This window comes from Nerophis ophidion, linkage group LG08 (assembly GCF_033978795.1).
Source record: "Nerophis ophidion isolate RoL-2023_Sa linkage group LG08, RoL_Noph_v1.0, whole genome shotgun sequence".
NCBI classification, from domain to species: Eukaryota; Metazoa; Chordata; class Actinopteri; order Syngnathiformes; family Syngnathidae; genus Nerophis; species Nerophis ophidion.
In genome coordinates, this window is record NC_084618.1 from 7,376,057 (window position 1) to 7,398,891 (window position 22,835).

Sequence of the window (22,835 nt, forward strand, 5' to 3'; positions counted from 1 at the left end):
GCAGAGTCCACGTCTCAGTCACCCACTCACCACAGCAGAGTCCACGTCTCAGTCACCCACTCACCACAGCAGAGTCCACGTCTCAGTCACCCACTCACCACAGCAGAGTCCACGTCTCAGTCACCCACTCACCACAGCAGAGTCCACGTCTCAGTCACCCACTCACCACAGCAGAGTCCACGTCTCAGTCACCCACTCACCACAGCAGAGTCCACGTCTCAGTCACCCACTCACCACAGCAGAGTCCACGTCTCAGTCACCCACTCACCACAGCACAGTCCACGTCTCAGTCACCCACTCACCACAGCAGAGTCCACGTCTCAGTCACCCACTCACCACAGCAGAGTCCACGTCTAAGTCACCCACTCACCACAGCAGAGTCCACGTCTCACTCACCCACTCACCACAGCAGAGTCCACGTCTCAGTCACCCACTCACCACAGCACAGTCCACGTCTAAGTCACCCACTCACCACAGCAGAGTCCACGTCTCAGTCACCCACTCACCACAGCAGAGTCCACGTCTAAGTCACCCACTCACCACAGCAGAGTCCACGTCTCAGTCACCCACTCACCACAGCAGAGTCCACGTCTCACTCACCCACTCACCACAGCAGAGTCCACGTCTCAGTCACCCACTCACCACAGCAGAGTCCACGTCTCAGTCACCCACTCACCACAGCAGAGTCCACATCTCAGTCACCCACTCACCACAGCAGAGTCCACGTCTCAGTCACCCACTCACCACAGCAGAGTCCACGTCTATGTCACCCACTCACCACAGCAGAGTCCACATCTCAGTCACCCACTCACCACAGCAGAGTCCACGTCTCAGTCACCCACTCACCACAGCAGAGTCCACGTCTCAGTCACCCACTCACCACAGCAGAGTCCACGTCTCAGTCACCCACTCACCACAGCAGAGTCCACGTCTCAGTCACCCACTCACCACAGCAGAGTCCACGTCTCAGTCACCCACTCACCACAGCAGAGTCCACGTCTCAGTCACCCACTCACCACAGCAGAGTCCACGTCTCAGTCACCCACTCACCACAGCAGAGTCCACGTCTCAGTCACCCACTCACCACAGCAGAGTCCACATCTCAGTCACCCACTCACCACAGCAGAGTCCACGTCTCAGTCACCCACTCACCACAGCAGAGTCCACGTCTAAGTCACCCACTCACCACAGCAGAGTCCACGTCTAAGTCACCCACTCACCACAGCAGAGTCCACGTCTAAGTCACCCACTCACCACAGCAGAGTCCACGTCTCACTCACCCACTCACCACAGCAGAGTCCACGTCTCACTCACCCACTCACCACAGCACAGTCCACGTCTCAGTCACCCACTCACCACAGCAGAGTCCACATCTAAGTCACCCACTCACCACAGCAGAGTCCACGTCTCAGTCACCCACTCACCACAGCAGAGTCCACGTCTAAGTCACCCACTCACCACAGCAGAGTCCACGTCTAAGTCACCCACTCACCACAGCACAGTCCACATCTCAGTCACCCACTCACCACAGCAGAGTCCACGTCTCACTCACCCACTCACCACAGCACAGTCCACGTCTCACTCACCCACTCACCACAGCACAGTCCACGTCTCAGTCACCCACTCACCACAGCACAGTCCACATCTAAGTCACCCACTCACCACAGCAGAGTCCACGTCTCAGTCACCCACTCACCACAGCAGAGTCCACGTCTAAGTCACCCACTCACCACAGCAGAGTCCACGTCTCAGTCACCCACTCACCACAGCAGAGTCCACGTCTCACTCACCCACTCACCACAGCAGAGTCCACGTCTCACTCACCCACTCACCACAGCAGAGTCCACGTCTCAGTCACCCACTCACCACAGCAGAGTCCACGTCTCAGTCACCCACTCACCACAGCAGAGTCCACGTCTCAGTCACCCACTCACCACAGCAGAGTCCACGTCTCAGTCACCCACTCACCACAGCAGAGTCCACATCTCAGTCACCCACTCACCACAGCAGAGTCCACGTCTAAGTCACCCACTCACCACAGCAGAGTCCACGTCTAAGTCACCCACTCACCACAGCAGAGTCCACGTCTCAGTCACCCACTCACCACAGCAGAGTCCACGTCTCACTCACCCACTCACCACAGCAGAGTCCACGTCTCAGTCACCCACTCACCACAGCAGAGTCCACGTCTCAGTCACCCACTCACCACAGCAGAGTCCACGTCTAAGTCACCCACTCACCACAGCAGAGTCCACGTCTCAGTCACCCACTCACCACAGCAGAGTCCACGTCTCACTCACCCACTCACCACAGCAGAGTCCACGTCTCACTCACCCACTCACCACAGCAGAGTCCACGTCTCAGTCACCCACTCACCACAGCAGAGTCCACGTCTCAGTCACCCACTCACCACAGCAGAGTCCACGTCTCAGTCACCCACTCACCACAGCAGAGTCCACGTCTCAGTCACCCACTCACCACAGCAGAGTCCACGTCTCAGTCACCCACTCACCACAGCAGAGTCCACGTCTCAGTCACCCACTCACCACAGCAGAGTCCACGTCTAAGTCACCCACTCACCACAGCAGAGTCCACGTCTCAGTCACCCACTCACCACAGCAGAGTCCACGTCTCAGTCACCCACTCACCACAGCAGAGTCCACGTCTCAGTCACCCACTCACCACAGCAGAGTCCACGTCTCAGTCACCCACTCACCACAGCAGAGTCCACGTCTCAGTCACCCACTCACCACAGCAGAGTCCACGTCTCAGTCACCCACTCACCACAGCAGAGTCCACGTCTCAGTCACCCACTCACCACAGCAGAGTCCACGTCTCAGTCACCCACTCACCACAGCAGAGTCCACGTCTCAGTCACCCACTCACCACAGCAGAGTCCACGTCTCAGTCACCCACTCACCACAGCACAGTCCACGTCTCAGTCACCCACTCACCACAGCAGAGTCCACGTCTCAGTCACCCACTCACCACAGCAGAGTCCACGTCTAAGTCACCCACTCACCACAGCAGAGTCCACGTCTCACTCACCCACTCACCACAGCAGAGTCCACGTCTCAGTCACCCACTCACCACAGCACAGTCCACGTCTAAGTCACCCACTCACCACAGCAGAGTCCACGTCTCAGTCACCCACTCACCACAGCAGAGTCCACGTCTAAGTCACCCACTCACCACAGCAGAGTCCACGTCTCAGTCACCCACTCACCACAGCAGAGTCCACGTCTCACTCACCCACTCACCACAGCAGAGTCCACGTCTCAGTCACCCACTCACCACAGCAGAGTCCACGTCTCAGTCACCCACTCACCACAGCAGAGTCCACATCTCAGTCACCCACTCACCACAGCAGAGTCCACGTCTCAGTCACCCACTCACCACAGCAGAGTCCACGTCTATGTCACCCACTCACCACAGCAGAGTCCACGTCTCAGTCACCCACTCACCACAGCAGAGTCCACGTCTCAGTCACCCACTCACCACAGCAGAGTCCACGTCTCAGTCACCCACTCACCACAGCAGAGTCCACGTCTCAGTCACCCACTCACCACAGCAGAGTCCACGTCTCAGTCACCCACTCACCACAGCAGAGTCCACGTCTCAGTCACCCACTCACCACAGCAGAGTCCACGTCTCAGTCACCCACTCACCACAGCAGAGTCCACGTCTCAGTCACCCACTCACCACAGCAGAGTCCACGTCTCAGTCACCCACTCACCACAGCAGAGTCCACATCTCAGTCACCCACTCACCACAGCAGAGTCCACGTCTCAGTCACCCACTCACCACAGCAGAGTCCACGTCTAAGTCACCCACTCACCACAGCAGAGTCCACATCTCAGTCACCCACTCACCACAGCAGAGTCCACGTCTCAGTCACCCACTCACCACAGCAGAGTCCACGTCTCAGTCACCCACTCACCACAGCACAGTCCACGTCTCAGTCACCCACTCACCACAGCAGAGTCCACGTCTCAGTCACCCACTCACCACAGCAGAGTCCACGTCTAAGTCACCCACTCACCACAGCAGAGTCCACATCTCAGTCACCCACTCACCACAGCAGAGTCCACGTCTCACTCACCCACTCACCACAGCAGAGTCCACGTCTAAGTCACCCACTCACCACAGCAGAGTCCACGTCTCACTCACCCACTCACCACAGCAGAGTCCACGTCTAAGTCACCCACTCACCACAGCAGAGTCCATATCTAAGTCACCCACTCACCACAGCAGAGTCCACGTCTCAGTCACCCACTCACCACAGCAGAGTCCATATCTAAGTCACCCACTCACCACAGCAGAGTCCACGTCTCAGTCACCCACTCACCACAGCAGAGTCCACATCTAAGTCACCCACTCACCACAGCAGAGTCCACGTCTCACTCACCCACTCACCACAGCAGAGTCTACGTCTCAGTCACCCACTCACCAGAGCAGAGTCCACGTCTCACTCACCCACTCACCACAGCAGAGTCCACGTCTCAGTCACCCACTCACCACAGCAGAGTCCACATCTAAGTCACCCACTCACCACAGCAGAGTCCACGTCTCAGTCACCCACTCACCACAGCAGAGTCCACATCTCAGTCACCCACTCACCACAGCAGAGTCCACGTCTCAGTCACCCACTCACCACAGCAGAGTCCACGTCTCAGTCACCCACTCACCACAGCACAGTCCACATCTCAGTCACCCACTCACCACAGCAGAGTCCACGTCTAAGTCACCCACTCACCACAGCACAGTCCACATCTCAGTCACCCACTCACCACAGCAGAGTCCACGTCTCAGTCACCCACTCACCACAGCAGAGTCCACGTCTAAGTCACCCACTCACCACAGCAGAGTCCACGTCTCAGTCACCCACTCACCACAGCAGAGTCCACGTCTCAGTCACCCACTCACCACAGCAGAGTCCACGTCTCAGTCACCCACTCACCACAGCAGAGTCCACGTCTCAGTCACCCACTCACCACAGCAGAGTCCACATCTCAGTCACCCACTCACCACAGCAGAGTCCACGTCTCAGTCACCCACTCACCACAGCAGAGTCCACGTCTAAGTCACCCACTCACCACAGCAGAGTCCACGTCTCAGTCACCCACTCACCACAGCAGAGTCCACGTCTCAGTCACCCACTCACCACAGCAGAGTCCACGTCTCAGTCACCCACTCACCACAGCAGAGTCCACGTCTCAGTCACCCACTCACCACAGCAGAGTCCACGTCTCAGTCACCCACTCACCACAGCAGAGTCCACGTCTCAGTCACCCACTCACCACAGCAGAGTCCACGTCTCAGTCACCCACTCACCACAGCAGAGTCCACGTCTCAGTCACCCACTCACCACAGCAGAGTCCACGTCTCAGTCACCACATCACCACAGCAGAGTCCACGTCTCAGTCACCCACTCACCACAGCACAGTCCACGTCTCAGTCACCCACTCACCACAGCAGAGTCCACGTCTCAGTCACCCACTCACCACAGCAGAGTCCACGTCTAAGTCACCCACTCACCACAGCAGAGTCCACGTCTCACTCACCCACTCACCACAGCAGAGTCCACGTCTCAGTCACCCACTCACCACAGCACAGTCCACGTCTAAGTCACCCACTCACCACAGCAGAGTCCACGTCTCAGTCACCCACTCACCACAGCAGAGTCCACGTCTAAGTCACCCACTCACCACAGCAGAGTCCACGTCTCAGTCACCCACTCACCACAGCAGAGTCCACGTCTCACTCACCCACTCACCACAGCAGAGTCCACGTCTCAGTCACCCACTCACCACAGCAGAGTCCACGTCTCAGTCACCCACTCACCACAGCAGAGTCCACATCTCAGTCACCCACTCACCACAGCAGAGTCCACGTCTCAGTCACCCACTCACCACAGCAGAGTCCACGTCTATGTCACCCACTCACCACAGCAGAGTCCACATCTCAGTCACCCACTCACCACAGCAGAGTCCACGTCTCAGTCACCCACTCACCACAGCAGAGTCCACGTCTCAGTCACCCACTCACCACAGCAGAGTCCACGTCTCAGTCACCCACTCACCACAGCAGAGTCCACGTCTCAGTCACCCACTCACCACAGCAGAGTCCACGTCTCAGTCACCCACTCACCACAGCAGAGTCCACGTCTCAGTCACCCACTCACCACAGCAGAGTCCACGTCTCAGTCACCCACTCACCACAGCAGAGTCCACGTCTCAGTCACCCACTCACCACAGCAGAGTCCACATCTCAGTCACCCACTCACCACAGCAGAGTCCACGTCTCAGTCACCCACTCACCACAGCAGAGTCCACGTCTAAGTCACCCACTCACCACAGCAGAGTCCACATCTCAGTCACCCACTCACCACAGCAGAGTCCACGTCTCAGTCACCCACTCACCACAGCAGAGTCCACGTCTCAGTCACCCACTCACCACAGCACAGTCCACGTCTCAGTCACCCACTCACCACAGCAGAGTCCACGTCTCAGTCACCCACTCACCACAGCAGAGTCCACGTCTAAGTCACCCACTCACCACAGCAGAGTCCACATCTCAGTCACCCACTCACCACAGCAGAGTCCACGTCTCACTCACCCACTCACCACAGCAGAGTCCACGTCTAAGTCACCCACTCACCACAGCAGAGTCCACGTCTCACTCACCCACTCACCACAGCAGAGTCCACGTCTAAGTCACCCACTCACCACAGCAGAGTCCATATCTAAGTCACCCACTCACCACAGCAGAGTCCACGTCTCAGTCACCCACTCACCACAGCAGAGTCCATATCTAAGTCACCCACTCACCACAGCAGAGTCCACGTCTCAGTCACCCACTCACCACAGCAGAGTCCACATCTAAGTCACCCACTCACCACAGCAGAGTCCACGTCTCACTCACCCACTCACCACAGCAGAGTCTACGTCTCAGTCACCCACTCACCACAGCAGAGTCCACGTCTCACTCACCCACTCACCACAGCAGAGTCCACGTCTCAGTCACCCACTCACCACAGCAGAGTCCACATCTAAGTCACCCACTCACCACAGCAGAGTCCACGTCTCAGTCACCCACTCACCACAGCAGAGTCCACATCTCAGTCACCCACTCACCACAGCAGAGTCCACGTCTCAGTCACCCACTCACCACAGCAGAGTCCACGTCTCAGTCACCCACTCACCACAGCACAGTCCACATCTCAGTCACCCACTCACCACAGCAGAGTCCACGTCTAAGTCACCCACTCACCACAGCACAGTCCACATCTCAGTCACCCACTCACCACAGCAGAGTCCACGTCTCAGTCACCCACTCACCACAGCAGAGTCCACGTCTCAGTCACCCACTCACCACAGCAGAGTCCACATCTCAGTCACCCACTCACCACAGCAGAGTCCACGTCTAAGTCACCCACTCACCACAGCACAGTCCACATCTCAGTCACCCACTCACCACAGCAGAGTCCACGTCTAAGTCACCCACTCACCACAGCAGAGTCCACGTCTAAGTCACCCACTCACCACAGCAGAGTCCACGTCTAAGTCACCCACTCACCACAGCAGAGTCCACGTCTCAGTCACCCACTCACCACAGCAGAGTCCACATCTCAGTCACCCACTCACCACAGAAGAGTCCACGTCTCAGTCACCCACTCACCACAGCAGAGTCCACGTCTCAGTCACCCACTCACCACAGCAGAGTCCACGTCTCAGTCACCCACTCACCACAGCAGAGTCCACATCTCAGTCACCCACTCACCACAGCACAGTCCACGTCTAAGTCACCCACTCACCACAGCAGAGTCCACGTCTCAGTCACCCACTCACCACAGCAGAGTCCACATCTAAGTCACCCACTCACCACAGCAGAGTCCACGTCTCAGTCACCCACTCACCACAGCAGAGTCCACATCTAAGTCACCCACTCACCACACCAGAGTCCACGTCTCAGTCACCCACTCACCACACCAGAGTCCACGTCTCAGTCACCCACTCACCACACCACAGTCCACGTCTAAGTCACCCACTCACCACAGCAGAGTCCACATCTCAGTCACCCACTCACCACAGAAGAGTCCACGTCTCAGTCACCCACTCACCACAGCAGAGTCCACGTCTCAGTCACCCACTCACCACAGCAGAGTCCACGTCTAAGTCACCCACTCACCACAGCAGAGTCCACATCTCAGTCACCCACTCACCACAGCACAGTCCACGTCTAAGTCACCCACTCACCACAGCAGAGTCCACGTCTCAGTCACCCACTCACCACAGCACAGTCCACGTCTCAGTCACCCACTCACCACAGCAGAGTCCACGTCTCAGTCACCCACTCACCACAGCAGAGTCCACGTCTCAGTCACCCACTCACCACAGCAGAGTCCACGTCTCAGTCACCCACTCACCACAGCAGAGTCCACGTCTCAGTCACCCACTCACTACAGCAGAGTCCACATCTAAGTCACCCACTCACCACAGCAGAGTCCACGTCTCAGTCACCCACTCACCACAGCACAGTCCACGTCTCAGTCACCCACTCACCACAGCACAGTCCACGTCTAAGTCACCCACTCACCACAGCAGAGTCCACATCTAAGTCACCCACTCACCACAGCAGAGTCCACGTCTCACTCACCCACTCACCACAGCACAGTCCACATCTAAGTCACCCACTCACCACAGCAGAGTCCACGTCTCACTCACCCACTCACCACAGCACAGTCCACATCTCACTCACCCACTCACCACAGCACAGTCCACATCTCAGTCACCCACTCACCACAGCAGAGTCCACGTCTCACTCACCCACTCACCACAGCACAGTCCACATCTCAGTCACCCACTCACCACAGCAGAGTCCACGTCTCACTCACCCACTCACCACAGCACAGTCCACATCTCAGTCACCCACTCACCACAGCACAGTCCACATCTCAGTCACCCACTCACCACAGCAGAGTCCACGTCTAAGTCACCCACTCACCACAGCAGAGTCCACGTCTCAGTCACCCACTCACCACAGCAGAGTCCACGTCTCAGTCACCCACTCACCACAGCAGAGTCCACGTCTCACTCACCCACTCACCACAGCAGAGTCCACGTCTCAGTCACCCACTCACCACAGCACAGTCCACGTCTAAGTCACCCACTCACCACAGCAGAGTCCACGTCTAAGTCACCCACTCACCACAGCAGAGTCCACGTCTCAGTCACCCACTCACCACAGCAGAGTCCACGTCTCAGTCACCCACTCACCACAGCAGAGTCCACGTCTCACTCACCCACTCACCACAGCAGAGTCCACGTCTAAGTCACCCACTCACCACAGCAGAGTCCACGTCTAAGTCACCCACTCACCACAGCAGAGTCCACGTCTCAGTCACCCACTCACCACAGCAGAGTCCACATCTCAGTCACCCACTCACCACAGCAAAAATGCAAGTCAAAGATCCTCTATATAACAGGAGTGCTCTGCTGTTTTTAGAAACCTACTGCAGAAAATGCTAGTCAAAGATCCTGTATATGACAAGAGCACTGTGCTGATTTTAAAGAGCTACTAAAGACAGCAGTCAAAGATCCTCTTACATGACAGAACTTTGTTGATTTTAAATACCTACCAAAAACAGTAGTCAAAGATCCTCTATATACCAGGAGCGCTTTGCTGATTTTAAGGACCTACTAAAAACAGAAAAGATCCTCTAAGTAACAGAACCTTGTTGATTTTAAGGACCTACTCAAAACAGTAGTCAAAGATCCTGTATATGACAAGAGCACTGTGCTGATTTTAAAGACCTACTAAAAACAGTAGTCAAAGATCCTTTACATGACAGCACATTGTTGATTTTAAGGACCTACTAAAACAGTAGTCAAAGATTCTGTAAATGACAAGAGCACTGTGCTGATTTTAAAGACTTACTAAAAACCGCGGTCAAAGATGCTCTAAATAATAGAACTTTGTTGATTTTAAGGACCTACTAAAAACAGTAGTCAAAGATCCTTTACATGACAGACCATTGATGATTTTAAAGACCTACTAAAATCAGTAGTCAAAGATCCTCTATATAACAGGAGCACTGTGTTGATTTTAAAGACCTACTAAAAACCGAAGTCAAAGATCCTCTAAATAACAGAACTTTGTTGATTTTAAGGACCTACTAAAACAGTAATCAAAGATCCTGTATATGACAAGAGCACTGTGTTGATTTTAAAGACCTACGAAAAACAGTAGTCAAAGATCCTGTATATGACAAGAGCCCTGTGCTGATTTTAAGGACCTACTAAAACAGTAGTCAAAGATCCTCTACGTGACAGAACATTGTTGATTTTAAGGACCTACTAAAACAGTAGTCAAAGATCCTCTACGTGACAGAACATTGTTGATTTTAAGGACCTACTAAAACAGTAGTCAAAGATCCTGTATATACAAAGAGTACTGTGTTGATTTTAAGGACCTACTAAAACAGTAGTCAAAGATCCTCTACATGACAGAACATTGTTAATTTTATGGACCTACTAAAAACAGTAGTCAAAGATCCTCTACATGACAGAACATTGTTAATTTTATGGACCTACTAAAAACAGTAGTCAAAGATCCTCTAAATGACAGAACATTGTTGATTTTAAGGACCTACTAAAACAGTAGTCAAAGATTCTGTAAATGACAAGAGCACTGTGTTGATTTTAAAGACTTACTAAAAACCGCAGTCAAAGATCCTCTAAATAATAAAACTTTGTTGATTTTAAGGACCTACTAAAAACAGTAGTCAAAGATCCTTTACATGACAGACCATTGATGATTTTAAAGACCTACTAAAAACAGTAGTCAAAGATCCTCTATATAACACGAGCACTGTGCTGATTTTAAAGACCTACTAAAAACCGCAGTCAAAGATCCTCTAAATAACAGAACTTTGTTGATTTTAAGGACCTACTAAAACAGTAATCAAAGATCTTGTATATGACAAGAGCACTGTGTTGATTTTAAAGACCTACGAAAAACAGTAGTCAAAGATCCTGTATATGACAAGAGCCCTGTGCTTATTTTAAAGACCTACTAAAAACAGTAGTCAAAGATCCTCTATATGACAGAACATTGTTAATTTTAAGGACCTACTAAAACAGTAGTCAAAGATCCTCTACGTGACAGAACATTGTTGATTTTAAGGACCTACTAAAACAGTAGTCAAAGATCCTCTACGTGACAGAACATTGTTGATTTTAACGACCTACTAAAACAGTAGTCAAAGATCCTCTACATGACAGAACATTGTTAATTTTATGGACCTACTAAAACAGTAGTCAAAGATCCTCTACGTGACAGAACATTGTTGATTTTAACGACCTACTAAAACAGTAGTCAAAGATCCTATATATGACAGGAGCAGTGTGCTGATTTTAAGGACCTACTAAAAACAGCAGTCAAAGATCCTCTAAATAACAGAACTTTGTTGATTTTAAGGACCTACTAAAAACAGTGGTCAAAGATCCTTTACATGACAGACCATTGATGATTTTAAAGACCTACTAAAAACAGTAGTCAAAGATCCTCTATATAACAGGCGCACTGTGCTGATTTTAAATACCTACTAAAAACCGCAGTCAAAGATCCTCTAAATAACAGAACTTTGTTGATTTTAAGGACGTACTAAAACAGTAATCAAAGATCCTGTATATGACAGGAGCACTGTGTTGATTTTAAGGACCTACTAAAAACAGTAGTCAAAGATCCTCTACATGACAGTACATTGTTGACTTTAAAATACTACTAAAACAGTAGTCAAAGATTCTCTATATAAAGATCCTCTAAATAACAGAACTTTGTTGATTTTAAGGACCTACTAAAACAGTAGTCAAAGATCCTGTATATGACAAGAGCACTGTGCTGATTTTAAAGACCTACTAAAAACAGCAGTCAAAGATCCTCTACATGACAGAACTTTGTTGATTTTAAAGACCTACTAAAAATGGTAGTCAAAGATCCTCTACACGACAGAACTTTGTTAATTTTAAAGACCTACTAAAAACCGTAGTCAAATATCCTCTATATGACAAGAGCACTGTGCTGATTTTAAGGACCTACTAAAAAAAATGGTAGTCAAAATTTTAAGGACCTAATAATACAAAGTTGGTAGTGAAAGATCCTCTATATGACAAAAGTACTGTGCTGATTTTAAGGACCTACTAATACAGTAGTCAAAGATCCTGTATATGACAGTAGTCAAAGATCCTGTATATGACAGTAGTCAAAGATCCTGTACATGACAAGAGCACTGTGTTGATTTTAAGGACTTACTAAAACAGTAGTCAAAGATCCTCTATATGACAGTAGTCAAAGATCCTGTATGACAGTAGTCAAAGATCCTGTACATGACAAGAGCACTGTGTTGATTTTAAGGACCTACTAAAACAGTAGTCAAAGATCCTCTATATGACAGTAGTCAAAGATCCTGTATATTACAGTAGTCAAAGATCCTGTACATGACAGTAGTCAAAGATCCTGTACATGACAAGAGCACTGTGTTGATTTTAAGGACCTACTAAAACAATAGTCAAAGATCATGTACATGACAAGAGCACTGTGTTGATTTTAAGGACCTACTAAAACAGTAGTCAAAGATCCTCTATATGACAGTAGTCAAAAATCCTGTACATGACAAGAGCACTGTGTTGATTTTAAGGACCTACTAAAACAGTAGTCAAAGATCCTGTACATGACAGTAGTCAAAGATCCTGTACATGACAGTAGTCAAAGATCCTGTACATGACAGTAGTCAAATATCCTCTATATGACAGTGGTCAAAGATCCTGTATATGACAGTAGTCAAATATCTTGTACATGACAAGAGCACTGTGTTGATTTTAAGGACCTACTAAAACAGTAGTCAAAGATCCTCTATATGACAGTAGTCAAAGATCCTGTATATGACAAGAGCCCTGTGTTGATTTTAAGGACCTACAGTAGTCAAAGATCCTGTACACGACAGTAGTCAAAGATCCTGTACATGACAGTAATCAAAGATCCTGTACTGACAAGAGCACTGTGTTGATTTTAAGGACCTACTAAAAAAGTCAAAGATCCTGTACATGACAGTAGTCAAAGATCCTGTACATGACAGTAGTCAAAGATCCTGCACATGACAGTAGTCAAAGATCCTGTAAATGACAAGAGCACTGTGTTGATTTTAAGGACCTACTAAAACAGTAGTCAATGATCCTGCACATGACAGTAGTCAAATATCCTGTACATGACAGTAGTCAAAGATCCTGTACATGACAGTAGTCAAAGATCCTGCACATGACAGTAGTCAAAGATCCTGTACATGACAGTAGTCAAAGATCCTGCACATGACAGTAGTCAAAGATCCTGTACTGACAAGAGCACTGTGTTGATTTTAAGGACCTACTAAAACAGTCAAAGATCCTGTACATGACAGTAGTCAAAGATCCTGCACATGACTGTAGTCAAAGATCCTGTACATGACAGTAGTCAAAGATCCTGTACATGACAGTAGTCAAAGATCATGTACATGACAGTAGTCAAAGATCCTGTACATGACAGTATTCAAAGATCCTGTACATGACAGTAGTCACAGATCCTGTACATGACAATAGTCAAAGATCCTGTACATGACAGTAGTCAAAGATCCTGTACATGACAGTAGTCAAGGATCCTGTACAGGACAGTAGTCAAAGATCCTGTACATGACAGTAGTCAAAGATCCTGTACATGACAGTAGTCAAAGATCCTGTACGTGACTGTAGTCAAAGATCCTGTATGTGATAGTAGTCAAAGATCCTGTACATGACAGTAGTCAAAGATCCTGTACATGACAGTAGTCAAAGATCCTGTACATGCCAGTAGTAAAATATCCTGTACATGACAGTAGTCAAAGAACCTTTAGATGACAGTAGTCAAAGATCCTGTACATGACAGTAGTCACAGATCCTGCACATGACAGTAGTCAAAGATCCTGTAAATGACAAGAGCACTGTGTTGATTTTAAGGACCTACTAAAACAGTCAAAGATCCTGTACATGACAGTAGTCAAAGATCCTGTACATGACAGTAGTCAAAGATCCTGTACATGACAGTAGTCAAAGATCCTGTATATGACAGTAGTCAAACATCCTGTACATGACAGTAGTCAAAGATCCTGCACATGACAGTAGTCAAAGATCCTGTACATGACAGTAGTCAAAGATCCTGTACATGACAGTAGTCAAAGATCCTGTATATGACAGTAGTCAAAGATCCTGTACATGACAGTAGTCAAAGATCCTGTACATGACAGTAGTCAAAGATCCTGTACATGACAGTAGTCACAGATCCTGTACATGACAGTAGTCAAAGATCCTGTACATGACAGTAGTCAAAGATCCTGCACATGACAGTAGTCACAGATCCTGTACATGACAGTAGTCAAAGATCCTGTACATGACAGTAGTCAAAGATCCTGTACATGACAGTAGTCAAAGATCCTGCACATGACAGTAGTCAAAGATCCTGTACATGACAGTAGTCAAAGATCCTGTACATGACAAGAGCACTGTGTTGATTTTAAGGACCTACTAAAACAGTAGTCAAAGATCCCCTATATGACAGTAGTCAAAGATCCTGTATATGACAAGAGCACTGTGTTGAATTTAAGGACCTACTAAAACAGTAGTCAAAGATCCTGTACATGACAGGAGCGCTTTGTTGATTTTAAGGACCTACTCAAACAATAGTCAAAGATCCTGTATATGACAATAGTCAAAGATCCTGTATATGACAGAGTCAAAGATCCTGTACATGACAAGAGCACTGTGTTGATTTTAAGGACCTACTAAAACAGTAGTCAAAAATCCTGTACATGACAGTAGTCAAAGATCCTGCACATGACAGTAGTCAAAGATCCTGTACATGACAGTAGTCAAAGATCCTGTACATGACAAGAGCACTGTGTTGATTTTAAGGACCTACTAAAACAGTAGTCAAAGATCCCCTATATGACAGTAGTCAAAGATCCTGTATATGACAAGGACCTACTAAAACAGTAGTCAAAGATCCTGTACATGACAGGAGCGCTTTGTTGATTTTAAGGACCTACTCAAACAGTAGTCAAAGATCCTGTATATGACAATAGTCAAAGATCCTGTATATGACAGAGTCAAAGATCCTGTACATGACAAGAGCACTGTGTTGATTTTAAGGACCTACTAAAACAGTAGTCAAAGATCCTGTACATGACAGTAGTCAAAGATCCTGTACATGACAGTAGTCAAAGATCCTGTACATGACAGTAGTCAAAGATCCTGTACATGACAGTAGTCAAAGATCCTGTACATGACAGTAGTCACAGATCCTGTACATGACAATAGTCAAAGATCCTGTACATGACAATAGTCAAAGATCCTGTACATTACAGTAGTCAAAGATCCTGTACATGACAGTAGTCAAGGATCCTGTACATGACAGTAGTCAAAGATCCTGTACATGACAGTAGTCAAAGATCCTGTACATGACAGTAGTCACAGATCCTGTACATGACAGTAGTCAAAGATCCTGTACATGACAGTAGTCAAAGATCCTGTACATGACAGTAGTCAAAGATCCTGTACATGACAGTAGTCAAAGATCCTGGATATGACAGTAGTGAAAGATCCTGCACATGACAGTAGTCAAAGATCCTGTACATGACAGTAGTCAAAGATCCTGTACATGACAGTAGTCACAGATCCTGTACATGACAGTAGTCAAAGATCCTGTACATGACAGTAGTCAAAGATCCTGTACATGACAGTAGTCAAAGATCCTGTACATGACAGTAGTCAAAGATCCTGGATATGACAGTAGTGAAAGATCCTGCACATGACAGTAGTCAAAGATCCTGTACATGACAGTAGTCAAAGATCCTGTACATGACAGTAGTCAAAGATCCTGTATATGACAGTAGTCAAAGATCCTGTACATGACAGTAGTCAAAGATCCTGTACATGACAGTAGTCACAGATCCTGTACATGACAGTAGTCAAAGATCCTGTACATGACAGTAGTCAAAGATCCTGTACATGACAGGAGCACTGTGCTGTTGTCCACCACAGGCATCGCGGTGTGCAACATCCCGTCGGCGGCGGTGGAGGAGACGGCAGACTCCACCCTCTGCCACATCCTCAACCTGTACCGGCGGAACACGTGGCTCTACCAGGCGCTGCGGGAAGGCACGCGGGTCCAAAGCGTGGAGCAGATCCGCGAGGTGGCGTCCGGCGCCGCCCGCATCCGGGGCGAGACCCTGGGCCTCATCGGCTTCGGTGAGTACCCGTCGGCCACGCGGTCTCAGCGATGACGGGGGCTTGCGTCATCGAGCGGTGTCCCCAGGGCGATCAGGGCAGGCGGTGGCGGTGCGGGCCAAAGTGTTCGGCTTCAACGTGATCTTCTACGACCCGTACCTCCAGGACGGCCTGGAGCGCTCGCTGGGCGTCCAGCGCGTCTACACCCTGCAGGACCTCCTGTACCAGAGCGACTGCGTGTCCCTGCACTGCAACCTCAACGAGCACAACCACCACCTCATCAACGACTTCACCATCAAACAGGTCTGTGGTCTGGCGCCCTCTGGAGGAGGCGGGCGGTAGTGCGGCACGAGTCCTGTTGGTACTATATGGCTTGTTTGACTCCAGATGCGGCAAGGAGCGTTCCTGGTGAACACGGCCAGAGGAGGCCTGGTGGACGAGAAGGCCCTGGCCCAGGCCTTGAAGGAGGGGAGAATACGAGGAGCCGCCCTGGACGTCCATGAGACAGAACCTTTCACGTGAGTCCTGCTCCCTTCTGCAAACACTCCATTGGAAGGACATAATGCTTGTTTTCAATGGAATGTTTGCAGGACATTTGCTTGAATTGTCGGATGAACATAAAACTATTGTTAGTTTTTTTAATCAATCAATCAATCAATCAATGTTTACTTATATAGCCCTAAATCACTAGTGTCTCAAAGGGCTGCACAAACCACTACGACATCCTCGGTAGGCCCACATAAGGGCAAGGAAAAACTCACACCCAGTGGGACGTCGGTGACGATGATGACTATGAGAACCTTGGAGAGGAGGAAAGCAATGGATGTCGAGCGGGTCTAACATGATACTGTGAAAGTTCAATCCATAATGGATCCAACACAGTCGCGAGAGTCCAGTCCAAAGCGGGTCCAACACAGCAGCGAGAGTCCCGTTCATAGGAAACCATCCCAAGCGGAGGCGGATCAGCAGCGCAGAGATGTCCCCAGCCGATACACAGGCAAGCAGTACATTGCCACCGGATCGGACCGGACCGGACCCCCTCCACAAGGGAGAGTGGGACATAGGAGGAAAAGAAAAGAAACGGCAGATCAACTGGTCTAAAAAGGGAGTCTATTTAAAGGCTAGAGTATACAAATGAGTTTTAAGGTGAGACTTAAATGCTTCTATTGTATTCCACCCTTTTGGGGTCGCTGGAGCCTATTGTATTATTAATGTTTATTAGTCTTATTATTTGATGTATTTATATTATACAATTTGTTTGTCTTAAAGTATTATTATTTTATGGATATAATTTATAATGCTATTAGTTTGTCTTATGTTTTATTGTGTTTATTTTTGGGAAATTTAATGAATATGATGTTGTGTTATGGTACTATCCAGCCATCCATTTCCTACCGCTTATTCCCTTTCGGGGTCGCGGGGGGCGCCGGCGCCTATCTCAGCTACAATCGGGCGGAAGGCAGGGTACACCCTGGACAAGTCGCCACCTCATCGCAGGGCTAACACAGATAGACAGACTATTTTCTTTAATTATTATATTGCTTTTTTAGTTTATAATTTTATTTATTTATCATTTTATCTTAATTTATTGTCACTGCTTCATGTATTTACATTTTCTTATTGAAATAGTATTATTATAACTGTTTTATGTATTTATAATTTTTATTAGTATTATTATATCTTAATTTATTCTTACTGCTTTATGTATTTATATTTTTTATTGAAATCGTATTATTTTATGTGAAATTATTATTAATGTGTTATGTATTTATCATTTTTATTATTTGAAATATTATTTTATCTTACTTTATCCCCACTGCTTAATGTATTTATATTTTTTATTGAACTAGTATTATTTTGTGTTAAATTATTATTACTGTTTTATATATTTATCATTTTTATTATTTGAAATAGTATTTTATCTTAATTTATTAGTACTGCTTTATGTATTTATATTGTTATTAAAATAGGTTTATTATGTTAAATTATTATTACTGTTTTATGTATTTTTCATTTTATTATTTGAAATAGTATTATTTTATTTGGTTATTACATCTTTATGTACTTATATTTTTCATTGAAATAGTTTTATTTTATTTTAAATTATTATTACCGTTTTATGTATATCATTTTTATTATTTGAAATAGTATTATTTTATCTTCATTTATTCTTACTGCTTTATGTATTTATATTTGTTATTGGAGTAGCATTATTTTATGTGAAATTATTATTAATGTTTTATGTATTTATCATTTTTATTATTTAAAATATATTATTTTATCTTACTTTATTATCACTGCTTTATGTATTCATATTTTTTATTGAACTAGTATTATTCTATGTTAAATTATTATTACTGTTTTATGTATTTATCATTTTTATTATTTGAAATAGTATTATTTTATCTTAATTTATTAGTACTGATTTATGTATTTATATTGTTATTGAAATAGTTGTATTATGTTAATTATTACTGTTTTATGTGTTTTTCATTTTATTATTTGAAATAGTATTATTTTATTATTACTTCTTTATGTACTTATATTTTTTGTTGGAATAGTATTATTTTATGTTAAATTATTATTACTGTTTTATGTATTTATCATTTGTATTATTTGAAATAGTATTATTTTACCTTAATTTGTTATTACTGCTTCATGTATATATTTTTATTGAAATAGTATTATTTTATGTTAAATCATTATTACTGTTTTATGTATTTAACATTTGTACTATTTGAAATAGTATTATTTAATTTTAATTTATTATTACTGCTTTATGTATTTATCATTTTTATTATTTGAAAGTGTTTTATGCATTTATCATTTTCATTATTGAAATAGTATTAGTTTGTCTCTATTATGATGTTATGTTTTTGTTAGTCATATTTATTATTTTACCTTAAATTATTATTTTTGTTTTATGTTACTATCATGTTTATTATTTGAACTAGTATTAATTTGACTAAATAATATTATGTTAAATTTTTTTTAATGTTATATAATTATATTTATTACTTAAAATAACTAGTTTATCTTAAATCATTTTTACGTTTATGTACTAATTGTTTTTAATATTTTGTTTTTATTATCACTATGTTACTTGTTTGACTTATGTATTTATCCTTTGAACTAGTATTAGTTTCTCTTTTATAATAGTGTTACATTTTAGTTTGAAGTCTTTATTTTGTATTACTTAAGACAGTAATAATTCACGAGGATCATTTTATGCTCTCATTTTTAATATTTGAAATAATAGTTTGTATTAGTTATATTTTTACATTTTATTAGTCTTATTATTGTGTGTATTTTTTATTTGAAGTAGCATTGGTTTGTCTTAATGTTGTTTTGATTTGGTTCATTTTACTACGATTTCATTTATTTTGTTTTATTTGAAATATTTGTCTGCTTATTTTATGTTTTTGTTAGTTTAAAAAATATGTTATGTTTTTATTATTGTTATTCAAATAATATTAGTTGGTCTTAAATTGTGTTAATTATTGTCTTTAGTCACTTTCTATTATTTACATTACTTTTATTGTATGCATTTATTTCTCATTTTGAAATATTGAGTACTAAAACATATTAAGAGTTCAAAAATGCTTAATAGTCTTTTCTTTTGTTGGCATAGTTTTGCTCAAGGTCCCCTCAAGGACGCTCCCAACCTGATCTGCACACCTCACACGGCGTGGTACAGCGAGCAGGCTTCCCTGGAGATGAGGGAGGCGGCCGCCACGGAGATCCGAAGAGCCATCACTGGTAAGTTAGCAGAGCCAAGGAAGACATGTTGGTAAACAAAGTGCTGACTGGACCTGTCTTTGTGGAGGTCGCATACCGGACAGCTTGAGAAACTGCGTCAACAAAGAGTTCTTCGTCACTACGGCACCTTGGGCTGTGATGGACCAACCAGGCGTTCACCCGGAACTCAATGGCGCCGCCTACAGGTCAGGAGACAAACATGCATCCCTCCCATGAGGATGATAAAAAGTTCTGACTTAAGTTTGGATGTCAAATATAGAGAAATGATCAAATACAACTTAAAGGCCTACTGAAAGGTGCTAAAGGCAGCTGCAATCCACCGCTTTCCACCAACAGCATTCTTCTTTGACGTCTCCATTATTAATGGAACAAATTGCCTACTGAAATGAAATTGTCTTATTTGAACGGGGATAGTAGGTCCATTCTGTGTCTCATACTTGATCATTTCGCGATATTACCATATTTTTGCTGAAAGGATTTAGTAGAGAACATCCACGATAAAGTTTGCAACTTTTGGTCGCTAATAAAAAAGCCTTGCCTGTACCGGAATTAGCAGACAAAGTGCGCGTGACGTCACGGGTTGTAGGGCTCCTCACATCCTCACGTTGTTTATAATCATAGCCACCACCAGCAGCAAGTGCAATTCGGACCGAGAAAGCGACGAGTTCCCCAGTCATTTGAGCGAGGATGAAAGATTCGTGGATGAGGAAAGTTAGAGTGAAGCACTTAAAAAGAAAAAAAAAAAAAAAGGCGACGGCATTGTGAGCGATTCAGATGTTATTAGACACATTTACGAGGATAATTCTGGAAAATCCCTTATTGTGTTAATAGTGTTTTAGTGGGATTATAAAGTCATACCTGAAAGTCGGAGGGCTGCGGTGAACGCCAGTGACTCTGAGAGAAGCCAATGGAGCAGCCAAGATCTCAGCTGCCTTTTTGACAGCTACAGGAGGAGGTCGCATAATCCACTGAAGTCCTCGGTAAGAGCAGACTTAATATCACAATTTTCCCATCCAAAAACTTGCTGGTTGATGTAGAGAAACATGTTCGCTTGACCGCTCTGTGTTAAAGCTTCACAACAAACAAAGAAACACCGGCCGTGTTTCGGTGCTAAAGGCAGCTGCAATCCACCGCTTTCCACCAACAGCATTCTTCTTTGACGTCTCCATTATTAATTGAACAAATTGCCTACTGAAATGAAATTGTCTTATTTAAACGGGGATAGCAGGTCCATTCTATGTGTCATACTTGATCATTTTGCGATATTGCCATATTTTTGCTGAAAGGATTTAGTAGAGAACATCCACGATAAAGTTCGCAACTTTTGGTCGCTAATAAAAAAGCCTTGCCTGTACCGGAAGTAGCAGACAAAGTGCGCGTGACGTCACGGGTTGTAGGGCTCCTCACATCCTCACATTGTTTACAATCATAGCCACCAGCAGCAAGGGCAATTCGGACCGAGAAAGCGACGAGTTCCCCATTCATTTGAGCGAGGATGAAAGATTCGTGGATGAGGAAAGTTAGAGTGAAGCACTAAAAAAAAGGCGACGGCAGTGTGAGCGATTCAGATGTTATTGGACACATTTACTAGGATAATTCTGGAAAATCCCTTATCTGCTTATTGTGTTAATAGTGTTTTAGTGAGATTATAAAGTCATACCTGAAAGTCGGAGGGCTACGGTGAATGCCAGTGTCTCTCAGAGAAGCCGATGGAGGAGCCAAGATCTCAGCTGCCTTTTTGACAGCTACAGGAGGAGGTCGCATAATCCACTAAAGTCTCCGGTAAGAGCCAAATTAATATCACAATTTTCCCATCCAAAAACTTGCTGGTTGATTTATAGAAACATGTTCGCTTGACCGCTCTGTGTTAAAGCTTCACAACAAACAAAGAAACACCGGCCGTGTTTCGGTGCTAAAGGCAGCTGCAATCCACCGCTTTCCACCAACAGCATTCTTCTTTGACGTCTCCATTATTAATTGAACAAATTGCCTACTGAAATGAAATTGTCTTATTTAAACGGGGATAGCAGGTCCATTCTATGTGTCATACTTGATCATTTCGCGATATTGCCATATTTTTGCTGAAAGGATTTAGTAGAGAACATCCACGATAAAGTTCGCAACTTTTGGTCGCTAATAAAAAAGCCTTGCCTGTACCGGAAGTAGCAGACAAAGTGCGCGTGACGTCACGGGTTGTAGGGCTCCTCACATCCTCACATTGTTTACAATCATAGCCACCAGCAGCAAGTGCAATTCGGACCGAGAAAGCGACGAGTTCCCCATTCATTTGAGCGAGGATGAAAGATTCGTGGATGAGGAAAGTTAGAGTGAAGCACTTAAAAAAAAAAAGGTGACGACAGTGTAAGCGATTCAGATGTTATAAGACACATTTACTAGGATAATTCTGGAAAATCCCTTATCTGCTTATTGTGTTAATAGTGTTTTAGTGAGATTATAAAGTCATACCTGAAAGTCGGACGGCTGCGGTGAACGCCAGTGACTCTGAGAGAAGGCAATGCAGGAGCCAAAATCACAGCTGCCTTTTTGACAGCTACAGGAGGTCGCATAATCCACTGAAGTCCTCGGTAAGAGCCGACTTAATATCACAATTTTTCCATCCAAAAACTTGCTGGTTGATGTAAAGAAACATGTTCGCTTGACCGCTCTGTGTTAAAGCTTCACAACAAACAAAGAAACACCGGCCGTGTTTCTGTGCTAAAGGCAGCTGCAATCCACCGCTTTCCACCAACAGCATTCTTCTTTGACGTCTCCATTATTAATTGA

General features: G+C 45.7%; 1 protein-coding gene across 7 annotated transcripts in view; it reads left to right on the forward strand.

The window, feature by feature from the left end:
• ctbp2l (C-terminal binding protein 2, like) overlaps positions 1-22,835 on the forward strand; it is a 343,339-nt gene that overhangs the window by 314,718 nt on the left and 5,786 nt on the right. For all 7 annotated transcript variants that reach the window (XM_061907572.1, XM_061907569.1, XM_061907566.1 and 4 more), the window contains 5 exons: positions 16,107-16,313; positions 16,381-16,595; positions 16,680-16,810; positions 19,924-20,051; positions 20,119-20,236. In XM_061907572.1, coding sequence (XP_061763556.1) covers positions 16,107-16,313; positions 16,381-16,595; positions 16,680-16,810; positions 19,924-20,051; positions 20,119-20,236 — 799 coding nt within the window. The remainder of the gene's footprint in view (positions 1-16,106; positions 16,314-16,380; positions 16,596-16,679; positions 16,811-19,923; positions 20,052-20,118; positions 20,237-22,835) is intronic.